Below are 16265 nucleotides of genomic sequence, written 5' to 3'. Positions count from 1 at the left end.
TTAGCGAAAGATTCCAAAGACCTCTAGGCATAAAAGAATAAAGAGATACACTAATTAATCCCACTTTTGTACATTTGATTGTTTAAAAAACTTAATGTTCAGGTGGAAAGCAAAAGGAGCCTAGATCCTAAATGTAGAAAAGACCTTAAAAGCTAATGTGACCCAGCCACTGGCCTCAGAGGCACCAGCTCAGTACAGAAAGGTGTTCTAGCTGTCCACCCCCATCAGGGATCCTCTGCACAGTGTCCCAAACGCATTTCCTCAGGGTAACAGCACTAGAAGATTTGGGAGCAAAGACTACCACACATATTTTACATGTACTGATAAGCACTACTATTTTTGGAGAGCCTGCTGTATTAGACAGCTAAATCTATCTCTGCGATTTGGTTTATGCCTCATCAATAACTTTCAGGGAGAGGTATTATCTCCGTTTTACAGATGAGCAAAATGAGGCTAGGTGAATTTCATTAATTTGCTCCAGCTGATGATGTGGTGGAGCCAGGTTAGAGTGTGGGTCTTCATGGGTCACAGATGCTGTGTTCACACCCCACTACCTTTACAAGGGGCTACCCCTGTCTTCCTTGCTCCTGCACACATACATATGGGATATTCCCAGTGTCATTTGCTTGATACTTTCCTTTAAATTCTTAGTCTAGGGACTATGGTTCCTTATAAGATCCACAAATTGGTTTCAGGAGGTCATAAACCCACTGAAATTGGATACAAATTTTGATATGTATTTGCACATATGAATTTTTCTGGGAGAAAGTTTCCATGAGCTTCTCAAAAGGGTTTGGGACTCAAAAACAGGTTAAGAACTATAGCAGTCAAAGAGATTTTTTTCCACTGGAAAATGTCTCAAATGCCCAATAACACCGACACTGGGAAGTGATACATTTGGGGGAAATAAAATCAGCTGCCAAATCCTACATAGAGAGGAGGGTCAAAACTGCTCTTTGTAAAGTCATTGCACAGAGGACACTTGAAGAGACTCACTGAGTTCCATCTGTTTCAGCAGAATTGTCTGACATTTTGTAACTATTTGTTTCAGATAGCTTTAGAAGATAGTATTTTTGACAAATTTGATACATGATGAAAGGATATCAAGGTACACCTTAAGTACTAAGTGCTGGACCACAGCTTTAGAACAAAATAGGGGCTAATGATTTTTAAGTGGACAAATACCTTTTGTTACTTTTGTCAACTTTTAATGGAGTAGAAGATATAAGCAGCTACAGACTGCAACTTTACATGGAAAACTGTGCTAGATGGAAAAGGCATGCGTTCAATCTCATGCCTTTGCGCAAGCTGTTCCCTCTATGATGTCTTTCCCCACCTAACTTCACCACTGCCTTTAAGCCCTAGATCAAGGTCCTCTGTGACTCTCTTGAGATGTCTCCATTTCTCTCTTTTAGGTGGAATTTTTCTGTAACATGTTCTAGCCTTCTGTAGACATGTCTATCACTGTACCACTGTCAGCTGTTCATGTCTGTTGCATCCAGGTATCTGAGCCTCTGAAATGCTGAAGCCATGACTGATTATTTTGTGTTCCTTGTTCCTAGCCATAGTAGGTGGCTGATGTTTACTGAATGAATAAAACATTAGCTTCTACATAGGGAGGTCTTCTTTGTACAGGCTGTGTTGAAAGACACTGTTAGGTGTATCTATTATAAATTATAACAGCAGCTACAGAGGGTTTATGGCTTAGAATGGTTAGATTTATGATTTTTTTGACTTTACAATGGTATGAAAGTGATGCACGCTCGGTAGAAACCATAGTTCAAATTTTGATGCAAAATTCTTTATAACAACTTTATTGTAAAATAGGCTTTGTGTTAGATGATTGTGTCCAACTCTCGGCTCATGTAAGTGTTTTAAGGTAGCTTAAACTACCAGGCTAAGCTATGATGTTCAGTAGGTGAGCAGCTGGGCATCAGAACAGGGGCCTGCACTCAGGTAAGCAGAGAGAGAGAGAGAAAGATGTTTAGTTTGGTTTAGAAAGAGGAGACTTCTTGCATACAGGAATAAAAAGGAGAGGAAATTCTAACCAGATTGACAGAAGAATGGGGATTACTTGGCAGCATCAGAGGCTATGGTTTTATTCAGACCCAAGGACTCTCTCTTCTTGGATATTTCACTAGAATTCTTGAAAGTCTGAGCCGAAAGGTGCCAGAGAAATGACCTAGGGCCATCCTTTTATTTTACAGAGAAGCCTTGAAGCCAGCCCAGGAGAGCCTCTGCTTTAAACCGGCTCAGCCTGAGGCAGGCAGCATGCCAGGTGCCTTAGGTAGATGGCTCCATTCTGAAGACTGTGACTTCCACAAAGGCCCAAGGCTGCAGGGGGATGGCAGCTGATGGCCCAGAGCCTGGTTGTGACACAAATCAAATAAAGATATTAAAAGAATTAGGTAGTGGGTCAGAATCACGTTTGGTAACTCCAGCTTTTCCTTTCTAATAACATTATTTCCTCTCTATAACTTCTTTGTTAACAAAGAAGTTTGTTTGCCGTAGAAAGCATCATGAGCTTTTAGTTCTAACCTGCAACTCAGGGAGGGGAAATTTAGCAGAAGGCAAGGAAACACAAACTGTAGGCTGCTTTCTGTCTGGTCAAATTGTATACAGACTGGATAGTAACAAACATCTCCCTCTCACCTTTATCCCTGTCTGTCATCTAGTTTACCTGTCCGTACATGGCACTTCCTGCGGTTCGGGCAACTTTGTTATGGGTCAACAGAGCACACCTAAGGGACTCTGTCTCTTTGAGAAGCCTCTCCCTTCAACTTGCAGGATCCGCAGCTCTTCAGCAAGAAAGGGCCCCGCACGAGGTGCCCGGCGTGGGAACAGGCCCTGCCTCCCGCAACCTTCTGAGTTACTCATCAGGAGCCGGAGCCTCGAGTCTGAGACCCGGAGAAGCAATGCGGATCTCGGGCCTGGGCGTCCGCATCTGCAAGTCGGTTCGCCCAGAGGTTGTGGCCAAGAGCGAGGGCGACTGCGAGCGGGCAGGGCCGTCCGGGTCGTCTCGGGTCCCCCCAGTCCCAGCCCGAGCGAGCGCCAAGCCCGCAGCCCGCCGCGTCCAAGTCCCGCGCGCCCGCGGCCCGCGGGCGACGTAGCGGCGCGCCCCGCCCAGACGTGCCTCCCGGACGCGCGCACGCACGCGGGGGGCGCACTGCGCGGACGCGCGCAGGGCCGGGCCCGCACGGCGGCGGGCGCGCGCGCGGCTCCGGGAGGCGGCGGCGGCGGAAGCGGCGAGGGCGGCGGGCGTCCGGCTCTGAGGTGGAGGCGGCGGCAGCAGCAGCAGCGGCAGCGGCTCGGGACTGGGCTCGGCTAGGAGGAGCGAGGGTCGGGGCGCCGCGGAGAGCGCCAATCCCCTGGCTCGACCCTCGGCCCGCCGCCCGGACGCCTGGGCCGCGGAGTTTGTGTCCCGGCTCGGACCCCGGCGCCCAGCCCGGAGCCGTAACCTTGAGGCGGCGGCGGCGGGGCCGGGCCGGGCCGGGCCGGGGGGCGGCGGCGCTGGATCCGCGGCTGCACGATCGCTGGCGGGAGATGTCGAACCCCGGGACGCGCAGGAACGGCTCCAGCATCAAGATCCGTCTGACAGGTACGGCCGGCGGGAGGCCCACCCGCCCCGCGGGCGCCCCTCGGACCCGCGCAGCCCCTCGCCAGCCCCGATTCCCCGCAGGGCGCCCTTGGAAGTGGCCCTCCCCCACGCCGGCCGTTGTCCGGGACCTCGTCACCCCCCTCGGCGTGTGCCCCTCGCTGCTCCCTCCCGGCCCCGCCCCCTCACCTCTCCGCGGCCCCGCCCCCTTGTGCTCCCCCCCCCGCTTCCCTCCCCCTCACACCTGCCCCCTCGCCGCTCTCCGGCCCCGCCCCTCACTTATCTCCCGGCCCCGCCCCCTCGCTTCTCCCCTTCGGCCCCGCCACCGTTTTTACCCCCTCCAGCCGCCTCCTCCCTCTCCCCCCACCTGCCCCCTCGCTTTTCCCTCCGGGCCCCGCCTCTCGCTATTTTCCCTGGTCCGGTCCCTTGCTTCTCACCATCTTCCCATCCACTCGCTTTCCTGTCTCTCCCCCTGCGTGCCCCCTTGCTTTTTCCTCCTGTTCCCACCCCTACCCCCGCTTCTGCCTTCTCCAACTTGCACTTGCCCCCTTTTGCTTCTCCACTCTTGTCCCCCACCACCGCTTCTCGCCCCCTCCTCTCTTCCATCCTCTCCCCCGCCCGCCGGTCTCCTTCCTTCTCCCTTCCTGGCCCCGCCCCCTGTTCCCACCAAGCCCCGCCCCTCGTTTCTACCTAGAGCCGTCCCTGCTTATCTCCAGCCCCGCCCCCTCGCTTCTGTGTTTGGGCCTCTACCCTTTCTTTCCTTATGCCTGGATTCATCGGTCCTACCCTGTAGCTTCTCCCAGTTCTGTTCTCCTCACTTCCCCTCTGGTCCAGACCTCTTCAGTCTGGTCCACTTCCTTGCTCTCTTGGGCCAGGCTACTATCTACTCTTAACTCTGCTTCTTCACTTCTTACCTTTCCTGCCTTGCACTTCGCCGTCACCCAGAACTCAACATCTTTGAGCCCCTGTTAGGCGTGATCCCCACCCACACACTCTGGAGACTTTGGCAGCTGCACAAATGCAGACGCCTTGTTTCACTCTCATTTCGCCTTCAATGAAATGCCCGTGTTTCCTAGGTGGCTCTGTAGTGCCACCTTCAAGGGTGAGCGCGACGCTCTGTTGTGGGCCTGCGGCTTGGTGGCCGTGTGTAGGAGAGATGTGAACTGTCTGCTGTAGGTGCCCCTCCCTAGCGGGCTCCAGAAATTCTGCATCCTCATCTTCCCTTTCTTATTCTCTGTGCTACAGTGCTGCCTCTTCTCCCAGTTCACCCTCCAGGTCTTGCCAGTTTAAATGCATCCCTAAAGCTGGATTGTAGTGTTGCAAATACAGTTCTGCTTTGGGACTTTCCAAACTCAAACATTCCCAGTTCTAGAAAGGAAATAAAAAGTTCAGTCTAACTTTGTCAAGGATTTTCCCCCGGAGTTTTCTGTTCAGTGGCCAGTTTGGTGAGAACTCCAAAGTCGGGGTCTGGTCAGGTCCTTTCAAAGAAAGAATGGGCATTCTGAACACTTTATGGCGGATGCATAACCATAAAGTCATCAGTAAACTCTGTGAAAACAATAGTAGATAATTTTTTTCAAACTAAAATTTACTTTGAAAGCCCATAATTGTTGCATGACTCACCTTTTGTTTTAAGAATTTTTTGTTTTTATACAAAGATGTCAGATAATGACTTAGACCCAAAACTCTCGTTTTGTAAAGTAACAGGTATATCCTCAGAATCTTTGCCTCTGGAGAAATGTACTTTATACCAGGTGGATAGAAAACACTTCTTACTGTGTAGATACAGTGTATATACATTGTTATTTTTGTGGTTACGTGAAAGTCACATTTTTTGACATTGTAATACTTATAAAACTTTAATTACTGACAATTTTAATTTGGTTCTGATTTACAGTGTAATCTATAGTTGACATCAGACTGGTTTTAGTTTTCTTGTTAAAAGCAGAAGTAACTGATTTTGTGAGTTTTGGTAGAAATGCGATTGTTTTTAGCAGGAATAGTTTTTAATTACAATATTTGTGTCAGGTGTATATATTAACCAGTTCTAGTTAGATATGGGTCTTTTCCTCGTGAAAGGGAGGACTTGGTTTGCCCTCCTCCCAAATTATTTTTGGATTCAGGAATTTGGATGTAATAAATGAAGGAATGCTTGAAGAGTTTTTGGATGGCATTTGATATGGAAGGATCAGGTGATGAGTGTTTTTTCTGAAACACCTTTTTTCTTCCCCCAACTCCCATAGATGTTATTAAGGATCTGAGAAATTCTGTGTTTGATCTCCCTACAGTAGGAGTGAGGTTTAGCAGTGGTTGTGTACACACGCAATGCCAGTACATAGAATTTATGTGGAAATGTTGCAACTAGAGATTTTGTTGACAGTGGAATAGGTTTTTGCCTTATCCTTATGGTGTGTTGGGTAGCAATCTTTCAAAAGTTGAATGCTTTTGTTATAGGTCTTACAGTTTATTTCCACATTTGCTGTTTGAAAAAAAATGACTCCTAAAAATAAGAGATATTCTAACCGTCAGTGAATATCACATAGAGCATAATTCAGTGCAAAGACAGTGAAGACATTGCAGCTATAAAAGAGCATTTAGAACTTTTGGGCCCATGATTGTGTTTAGTAGTGAATAAAACAATAGATGCAGAGTTAGGAGACTTGGATTCTGGTCAGATCTATCATTAATGGCATGATAGGAAACAAATTATTTAATCTTTCTGGGTCTCAGATTCTTTATGTATCAAATGAGATTTCAACTCCATTGTAACATTCTTTGATCCTCCTCCCCACAGGATGTATCAGTTTGGCTACCTACTTATTTCAAATTACTGTCAGGCACTTAAATGCTTTCTGTTGTTCTCAATCCTGATATTCAAAAATTTGTGTTAAAGCACAACCCTTGTGTTTGATTTATGCCAAGTATTAATGTTGTATATTGATTACTTTTAGGATTTTCCCCCCTTTGGGACTCTCTTTGATTTTGAAAACTGGTAATATGCTGAAGTGCTTTGGCAACCTGGTCTAAACAGAAGAATGTTTGAGTCTTTATATTTAAAATAGTATGATTTTAAGGAATGTCTTTGTGCTATTTTAATAGGAAAATAGTTTTTAAATGGTTTCAGTAGATTTGGGGTATAATATGTGCAAAATCAAGTGATCTTTGTTAAAGAGCATTATCTTGCAGACACTTTAGAGTTCACTGGCAAATCAAAGACTTTGGAAATATTTTGGTTCAAAAACAAGCAGGATTTGCAAAACTTTTGTTCTTATGTGCTAGACAAATGAATCCCTGATACAGTATTTAGACCACTTTGGGTAAAATAATGGAATTTTGAGCTCCAAGAGTTCCATAGTGCTCCTCAAGAAAATTAAATTTTACTCTAATTAGTTGAAATACCAAGTGCTTAAACTTTTTTGTGCTCTTGTGCCTTGAAATACCCTCATATCTCCTTGTGTTTTTATTAAATATATCTTTTGAAGCATGACTGCATATTGTGAAGAGGAAAAAATTGTAATTCCAAGTAGAGAGGGGGAAAGAGACCTTCCTTGATAGCATATGGAAATGTGAAGCTATTTTTAAAGTTGTAGCACATGTGATGTAAGGCTGGCTTGTGTTTGGTATTCAGATGATGCAAGTTGGAACAAAATAGTTGTAGTAATAGCTGGTAATAACTTTCATTGATCAATAACGGTTAGGTGACCCAATTGATTCAAAACAGTTAAGTTTCTCTTAAGAAAGATTAAGAAAACCGTTATGAGGGTTGACTCTATCAATTTGTACCAGCAAAGAACCTCACTTGTGGAAGGCAGGCAAAACTTTTTTTTTTTTTTTTGAGACAGAGTCTCACTTTGTTGTCCAGGCTAGAGTGAGTGCCGTGGCAGCAGCCTAGCTCACAGCAACCTCAAACTCCTGGGCTCAAGCGATCTTCCTGCCTCAGCCTCCCGAGTAGCTGGGACTACAGGCATGTGCCACTATGCCCGGCTAATTTTTTCTATATATATTAGTTGTCCAATTAATTTCTTTCTATTTATAGTAGAGACGGGGTCTTGCTCTTGCTTAGGCTGGTTTTGAACTCCTGACCTTGAGCAATACACCTGCCTCGGCCTCCCAGAGTGCTAGGATTACAGGCGTGAGCCACCGTGCCTGGCCCGGCAGGCAAAACTTTTAACAATCATAACACAGTTGAGATGGAATAAGTTGATCAGTTTCTAGCTATGCTCTGCATCTGAGTTCACATGACATTTTCCTTAGGGTCTGCCTCAAGTTTAAGAAGGGACAGTGAAGGCATTTCTTTGAGCTGAATTATCTAAAGGTATAGGATAGGTTAGATCAAATGCTGTTGCAAAACTTAAATTGCATTTATTCTTTAAGAGGAATCACATTCTGCCAAATACAGGTTCTGTCATTGTTTTTGTGATTTGATTACATTTGTGTTGTCTTTTTAAAAAACTTTTTCCAAATCCATTTTTCTCCTTTTAATCTTCTTGGCCCACCTAACTGACTTTAGACATGAAATCTTTCATATTCTTTCTTTCTTTTCTGTTTTGACAGGGTCTGTCTCTGTCACCCAGGCTGAGTGCAGTGGAGTCCTCATAGCTCACTGTAGCGTCCAATGCCTGAGCTCAAGTAATCCCCCTGCCTCAGCTTCCTGTCCTAGTAGCTGGGACAACAGGCACATGCCACTATGCCCGGCTACATATGCTTTATTTCTATCTGTATTTTTGCAGTAGTTGTGATTTATCAAACCAGAATTGTTTTACTTCAGGTCTGTTTGTCAGAGTTTAAGACTCTTATTTTTGCAACCATGAATGTCACTTCTCAATGTCAGGTTTTTCCTTCTCTTCCACAAATGTTCATTTTCTTGGTTCAGTCACAGCGGCAGGTTCTAGTGGGGAACATTGTGTGAAACAGAAAGAGTTTCTGGAGGCTGAGTTACTTAGGAAGAATTTCCTCATGAATTAAGAAGGAAGAAAGAAAAAAGAAAGACACATAAATTTCAACATCAGCTCCATGGTCCAGTTAACTAGACTGGCTGTTTTGTAACACATTTGTGGGCACTGGTTTAAAGTTAGAATAGCTGAATTGTGCATTTTGTTGAGTGGTTCAAAAAACCCCAAATGGATGAAATAATTTGTCATCTTCACAATGCTCTGATTTTCTGGTTGAGAAAGCCTAACTTTTAGGATTCTTATTTGGATCAAATTTTTATAATTTCAAGACCATTTTAGAGGTTAAATATTTTTAAACAAATGAGGAATACACATTTTTTTTTGTTATCGTATAACTTAAATTATTTTGCTTGTTTTGTGAATGAATTTGTAAATGAAAGCCCCCAGGACACTCTTGCTCTGACTAAAGTCCCTAAGGCCATTCTAGTTGAAGGAGAGCTGTGGAGCTGTTTAAAAAACAAAAGCACATAGTGAGGTGGATGTCTTCTTTTTAAAATGTTAGAATTACTGTTTTGTCTGCAGATGCAATTTAATCCATTTAGATATTTAAGCTAAATGGAATGTTGTTTTCGCATCTTTGGATTAAAGGGAAAAAAAACCTTTTATTGTTTTAAAACAAGGCTTAAATAATGTACAATCAATGCGTCTGGTGATGCACCCCACTCTATAATTCCAGCTGTGTTCACCTCCACTGCAGCTGAAAGGAATTCTAATTGGCTGAGGAATGTCGGCAACATCATGTATCACTGAGCATGAACCTATTATGCTGGCTGCCGGGTGATGCATTTCAGATGTTTTAAGCTCCTGAGTCCAACTTGGAGGTTGCTTTCAGGAGTCTGGAAGAGAATGTTGTGAAGCTGCGGGTTGTAGGTGGCAGCCTGCTTTCTTCTTTGTATGTTGGGCGTCTGCTGAGTTCTCTAAATGCCATGGTGCTTTCTTAAGGCTTAAACATTGGATCGAGAATCAGAAGGTCTAATTTTATTTCTCACTCACAAAAGTACCACAATAAAGACAGGGGTGCATAGAGTTATAACCTTTTCATGACTTAGTTTTCCTATATGTAATGTGAGAAATATGCCTTTTTATGTCACACAAGGACCTGATAAAGATGGATGAATTAAATATTTTAATGAGTAATGAATTATTTATGGGGTAACAAAATGTAAATGCAGCCATAGATTCCCATTATCTCTTATTCCTAAATAATGTGTAAATAAGAAAGCCAATGATGTACTTTGATGCTGAAGAAAATAGAACCAATTGATAAACATGGAAAAATAATACAATGAATTGGTAATTCTCTATGTGTTCAGAAAGTTCCTTAGAGAAATAGTGTTACAAACCAAAGCCACTATTGTCTTTAAATGGTGAAACCTTGGAAGCATTCCCTTTAAAATCAGGAACAATGCAGGGATGTACACTGCCAAAATTGTTATTAACTAGAGAAAGACATCAGAAAGCAAGAAACAAAATTGCTGTTATTTACAGGTGATATGATTATATATCTTTAAAAACCCAAAAGTTCAGGTGAAAGACAATTATAAGCAATAAAATACAGAATAAAGTAGCTGAATAGAAAATTTCTCCATGGTAAAAATAGGATAACATCAATATGCCAAGACAAACTGGGAAAAATATGCAATCACTATGAAAATGAAAGTCTGGTTTTCTTAATGTGCAAATAGCTTTTAAAATCAATTAGAAAAAGGCCAATAACCTAATAGGCAAAGATTATGGACAATTCCCAAAAAGAAAAGGAAAAATAGGTTTTAAATGCATCAAAAGATACTCAGCCCTATTTTCTCCCAAATATCCATTTTTTTCTTTTAAAAAAATATTTATTTTTAATTGACAATCAGCCCTATTCATACCAAACAAAACACAAATTAAAACTAAGTGTGAAACAGATTTTCATCTAGCAGATTGGCAGACCAAAGAGTTTGAAGATCTTCCGTGATGACAAGGGTGTGGGAAAGAAGGTCTTTCACTCTGTTGGTGGAGAATGGAAATTGATACCGTAGGTACTTTCTGTCATATAATAACTGTATATGCCCTTTGAGCTAGCAATTCTCAACCTAGAATTTTTTCTTACAGATATATTCACACATTTATGTAGTCTTCTGTGCAAAATAGTTGCAGCATGGTCTGAAATTACAGAAGACTGAAATCAACCTAAATGTGAATCAACAGAGAAATACTTCAATGAATTATGGTGTATCCCCAAGGATGTGTAGTTGTTTAAAAGAAAAAGATAGTGGTTTATATTCTGATATGGAATATTCTCTAAGATATATCATTGAGTAGGAAAAGAAAGCATGATTCAGAAGAGTAGATAGTATATGTATTACTATTTAAGTAATAAAACAATGTAAATAAAAGGGGAAATTCATAGATATATTCGTGTAGAATATCACTGGAAGGATAGAGTTGAAAACATTGTGATTTCCTCTGAGGAGAACTCAGGGCCTGGAGGAGAACTGGAGAGAGACTTCTTTTCTTTCTTTCTTTTTTTTTTTTTTGAGCCAGAGTCTCACTTTGTTGCCTAGGCTAGAGTGAGTGCCATGGCATCAGCCTAGCTCACAGCAACCTCAAACTCCTGGGCTCAAGTGATCCTCCTGCCTCAGCCTCCTGAATAGCTGGGACTACAGGCATGCACCACCATGCCTGGCTAATTTTTTGTACATATATTTTTAGTTGGTTGATTAATTTCTTTCTATTTTTGGTAGAGATGGGGTCTCGCTCAGGCTGGTTTCGAACTCCTGACCGAGCGATCTGCCCGCCTAGGCCTCCCAGAGTGCTAGGATTACAGGCGTGAGCCACCGCGCCCGGCCAAGACTTCTTTTCATTATATTCCTTTTGTATTGTTTAATTTTCTCCCTTCCTTCTACCTCTTGAGCATATATTACTTTTCAGCAATTAAAAACATTAAACAGTTCTTAAGGGAAAAGAGTTTCTTAGAGCAACTAGTAAGTACATTAACTGCCGATAATAACCATTGTTTAAAAATGTTAAGTATTCTGAAAATTCAAAATGATTGTGCTCAATGTATTTTAAAGGACTAAAATAGCATTTCAAAGCATATACCCATGTTTATAGGTATTTCCTTACCAGGAGGGTTCTTGGGTTCTACACAGTAAAATACTTTGGCATACTTGTCTTGTAGCTCTGAGCAAACTTATTTTCCCACAGAGTATGTTTATTCTGATACTAAGACTCCCTGCCCCCCAAGCCCCAAAAGGCTTGTTCTAGCATATTAAAGTAAGGTCAAATGATTCTTTCCAAGTTCAGAAATTTGGAGCTCCTTAGACCTAGTTCATATAGTGAATTCTTTGAAAAACTGTGGTCTTGATTCTGAATAATAGTGTTGGTTTATATAATTTATTGGAATGTCATTTGGGGTTATCTCTGACCTATTTTTGTAAAGTCTCATTCCTAAAGGGGGTGTAAAAATGCTCACTTGCATATGCCAGTAATAATAATTTTAGTATTTTTCCAAGTATTTGGAAATCAATATGTTTGCTGTAAACTTCAAAAGCTTGCTTTTAATTTTAGTATTTCCTAAAAAGGAAATGTTGACATTGGACTCTATTGAAGTAGAAAATATGGCAACCCCATGTAATATATTGCCTTTTTTTCCTCTTAGATCTTTGGGATAAAAAGTCCAAAGTTTTACTCAATTGTATTTCTATATATATTACCAACAAATTATAGATTTGAGAATTGCTCGATGCCTATTCTTATATGTCAGCCTTAGGTCTGTACAGTAAGTGTTTCATAGATTTTAGAGGGTTCTCATAAATAGTTTTTACTCACTTGAGTCAAGGCAACAAGCCAAGTTCAAAAAGCGCTTTTTTTTTGGTATGTGTATTTCTAGCTTAAAAAAATAGCATGCAATTTGTTTTATTCTTTAAGAACTCATTGTTCAGGAGAGAAAAGGATGGTTTTTCTTGTCCTAAATGGATAACCATCTCATGTGCAGGCATAAAAATACTTAAGAGGCACACATAATCCAACTATAATAAATTTATATGCTTTATAATAATCAATAGTTAAAGTGTAAGAAAAGGCCGAAATTTACTTATAGGACATTGATTGATTCACTAAAGCCTTCATAGGCTTTAGTGAAACAAGCTTTTCTGTCTCTCTTTTTTTTTGAGATAGCCTTTTTTCTGTGTAATTATGCAAGGTTAGAAATGTAACATTCCTCTCCCTAAGTAGTTGTCCTTAGCTTAACATGCTTAGTCAACTTAATCTTAACATGTCCAGAACAGTTTTCTTGCCCCCCACCCCACCCCCAGAAGCTGCCTTTTCTGGTCTTCCTCACTTCATTACATCTACCCAATTGCTCAAACCGAAAATTAGGACTCATTGGCATTCTTCATATCTAATTTATCTTCAGGTCCTCTTGTTTCTGCCACCAGAATTTATCTGGAATTTGTCTTCTCTTCATGTCTATTGCCCCCATCCTAGTTAAGCATGATCATCTTTTGCTTGGAGAGCTGCTTCTTGGCCTTTTTTATTTAGATGTTACTTGTGACCAAAACCATCCTGCTATAATGTTAGTTATTTCTCCATTTCAGAGATGTTTAAAAGATTAGTTATAGAAGTCCTTGTTTGGGCTAATTCTAAAGTAGAAATGAAAAGAGATTTGCTGCTAACATTGCCTTTTCTCCTGGCTAGTGGAGCTCCTTCACTGTCTGCTCCAGTGTTCTCTTTCTTTAGCCACAGCTCGGGAGCACGGTGAGGCTGGACAGTCATCCTTGACAGGATAAGATGGAGTTTCTCATGGTCTGATGACTTAGGGATGGCCAATAACAAATTTAATCATGTCCAATCCAAGACAGCATCGTATGATGATAGAGAGAGGCCAGCAAACCAAGTTGAAGACTAATATTTGAAAGAGTTGAGAATGGAAAACATATAGTCTTCTCTGGCCCAGAGCATATGTTACATTCTCTTGTATAAGAATAGCACAATGATTGCCTCCTGACAACTCATGGTTTTATCATCCCCACAATCTTTGCCCCAAGTGCTCTGACCCTTGTCTGTCTCATCTTAGTGAGTGATACTGTTAACCAGTAACTTGTTCAGTAACTTGTTCACCCAAAAAATTTGGTATCTTTGATTCTCTTCTCTCTCTTGCTCTCTCCCTACCTCATAAACCACATCCTGAATTTTTCTACTTTTCTCCATCTCCACTATTACCATTCTAGTCGTAAAAATTGTCACTGCTTGCTGTACACCTGCAATAGTCTCCTAAATGGTCTCCTTGCTTCTGTATATTGGAATATCGTACATATACAGAAAAGGGCAGTATATAGTTTGTTGATATTTTATAAACTGTACATACCTGTGTAACTAGCATCCAGATCAGTGGTTCTCAGGTGGGGGCAGTTTTACCCCCCAAGGAACATTTGGCAATATCTCGAGACATTTTTGATTGCCATGGCTTTGTGGGTACCACTGGCATCTAGTGGGTAGAGACCAGGGATGCTGCTAAACATCCTCTAATGCAGACTCCCATAACAAAGAATGATCCAGTCTGAAATGTCAATAGTGTTAGAGAAACCCTGGCCTAGATCAAGAAATAGAATGTAGCTGGAACCTGGAATGCTCTCACAATCCTGAGAATACCTCCTTCCTAGTTTCTACTCCCAACCCCCAGAGATAGTCACTATCCTGACTCATGACAGCCTGTTCTTGAACTTCATATTGGTGAAACCATACTGTATGCATTCGTGAAACTGGCTTCTTTTTGTTCAGTGTCACGTTTGTGATATTTATCTATAAAACCAGGAATTTGACCATTGACATTGATACAGTCCACAGAGCATATTCAGATTTCACCAGTTATATGTGCACGGTTTGTGTATGTGTGTACTATTCTATGTGTTTTTATCACATGTGCAGATTCATGTAACCACCACCACAATCAAGATGTGGTACCACAATGGTACCATGCTCCAAGTTCCTTTGCACTGTCCCGTTATAGCCACACCTGCCCCTCCCCTGGCCACTGAACTGTTTGCCATCTCTAAATCTTTTAAGAGCATAAATGAGATTGTGTCATTCTCTTCCTTAAAGCCCTCCAGTGGCATCTTACTCAGAATAAAATCAAACTATCCCTGTGATCCTGCCATATACCTCTCTGGCCTCTGTGTCACTCTCTGCCTTATTCTCTAGGCTACAGCCACCACCCTGCTCCTAAAACATGGAGAGCAAGGTCTTGCTTTAGTGCTTTTGCATGAATTATTTACCTTTTTTTTTTCCCCCCTTCCTCCCTTCCTAATGCTCTTTCTCTTGATTCTCTATGGCTTCTTCTGGTCCTTCAGGTTTCAGCCTAAATGTCACCACCTCAGGGAGACCCTCCCTGACCATCCCATCATAGCCACTCCCTCTGTCACTATCACTGAGCCTGTACTACTGTCTTCACAGCACTCATCACTTATGCACATCATCCATCTAGATGTCCAGTCCATTTTATTTTCTGTCTCTGTTCCTGGTATGTAAGTAATTTCCATGAAGCTAGGGGCCTTACTGTCTTGTTTGCTTCCTGTGTCCCCACTTCACACTGCTTGCCACATGCTGGTGTTAGGTGCTGGTTCACAAACACTTGTTGAATGAGGCAATTAACAACCTCCTTGCTGGTTGGGTCCTGTGGTTGCAGCTGAGCTGGGCACTGCTGCCCTGGAAACAGCCTCACACTTCTTGTTGATAGGAGGAGGTATTAGGGATTGGGTAACACAGGCTGTTGTTAGCCAGGCTTGGAGCTTCTTTGACTATATGACACACTAAAAACCTAATCTACTTTATCTGGGCTTCTGGACAATTCTAGGGGCTCAAACCAAAGCCTGAAATTTTCTAAAGTCTAGAATTTGGCCCATCTTCATAGCCTTTGGTTTTCTAGTCTTCTCCTTAGCCTCTCCCTCACATTTGTTGGGAATGACTGGTTGGAATGGAAGGACAGTATTCATTTGCCCCTTGCCCAAGCTTTGCAGTTGTATCTTGAACGATATTTCCCATTTTCAGGCTGAGAATACCTAACAGGAGTGTTTGGGAGAGGTGTTGGGGGCAGGGTACTTTTGCCCACCTTATACCCAAGTCATACCTCCTGCTAAGTCTACCACTTCCGTCCCTCTCTTCATCCTGGCTCTTGGTTCCCTTGGATTGTAATTTATAGCAGAAAGGGCCTCTTTTCCTCCATCTTCACTGCATTTCCTTATCTTGAATCTTTCCTACCAAGTCCCTTAGTGCTGCTGTAGTCTTAGTGGCCACATCAGACCACAGTCTGATTGTTTCTTTCTCAGGTAATAAAGATATTAATAGTTAAATTCTCAGCTGGCTTAGGAGGGTGTTCACTGACTTTACCTTGTCTCTTTTCTTCAGCCAATTCCACTGTCTTAGTTCTGTCTTTTATTTACAATACTGTACTTCCTGATACTGGTTTTTAAAAATTATTTTTAAAAAGCAGGATACTTCCAGATGTAAGTAGCTGAAAACTTAGCTTAAATTGGCACAACAGAGAGAATTTTAGCCAATTAGTTAACTGGAAAATCCAAAGTAGTTCCAATAGCCAGGCAAGGATTTGGCTTCTGTTTGTTTCTTTGTGCTGTGACCCCAGAGCCATTGTGACCATCTCTTCCCCTTATGCTTGCTCAAAAGGTGGCTGCCAGCAGCTCCCATGGCTCTTTGCATCTAGCTTTAAATTCAGCAAAAGT

The 16265-nt window shown here is 42.2% G+C and overlaps 1 protein-coding gene across 5 annotated transcripts in view; it reads left to right on the top strand.

Annotated features, from left to right (window-relative positions):
• Positions 1-3166: 3166 nt before the first annotated feature.
• The window catches only part of SMURF1 (SMAD specific E3 ubiquitin protein ligase 1), a 112423-nt gene continuing 99324 nt past the window's right edge, over positions 3167-16265 (top strand). For all 5 annotated transcript variants that reach the window (XM_012758977.3, XM_012758979.3, XM_012758978.3 and 2 more), the window contains exon 1: positions 3167-3598. In XM_012758977.3, the coding sequence (XP_012614431.1) occupies positions 3544-3598 (55 nt within the window). In that variant the 5' untranslated portion in view covers positions 3167-3543. The remainder of the gene's footprint in view (positions 3599-16265) is intronic.

Source organism: Microcebus murinus, chromosome 19, assembly GCF_040939455.1.
Source record: "Microcebus murinus isolate Inina chromosome 19, M.murinus_Inina_mat1.0, whole genome shotgun sequence".
NCBI lineage: Eukaryota > Metazoa > Chordata > Mammalia > Primates > Cheirogaleidae > Microcebus > Microcebus murinus.
Note: the sequence above shows the minus strand (reverse complement) of the source record. Positions and strands in the feature narration are given on the sequence as shown.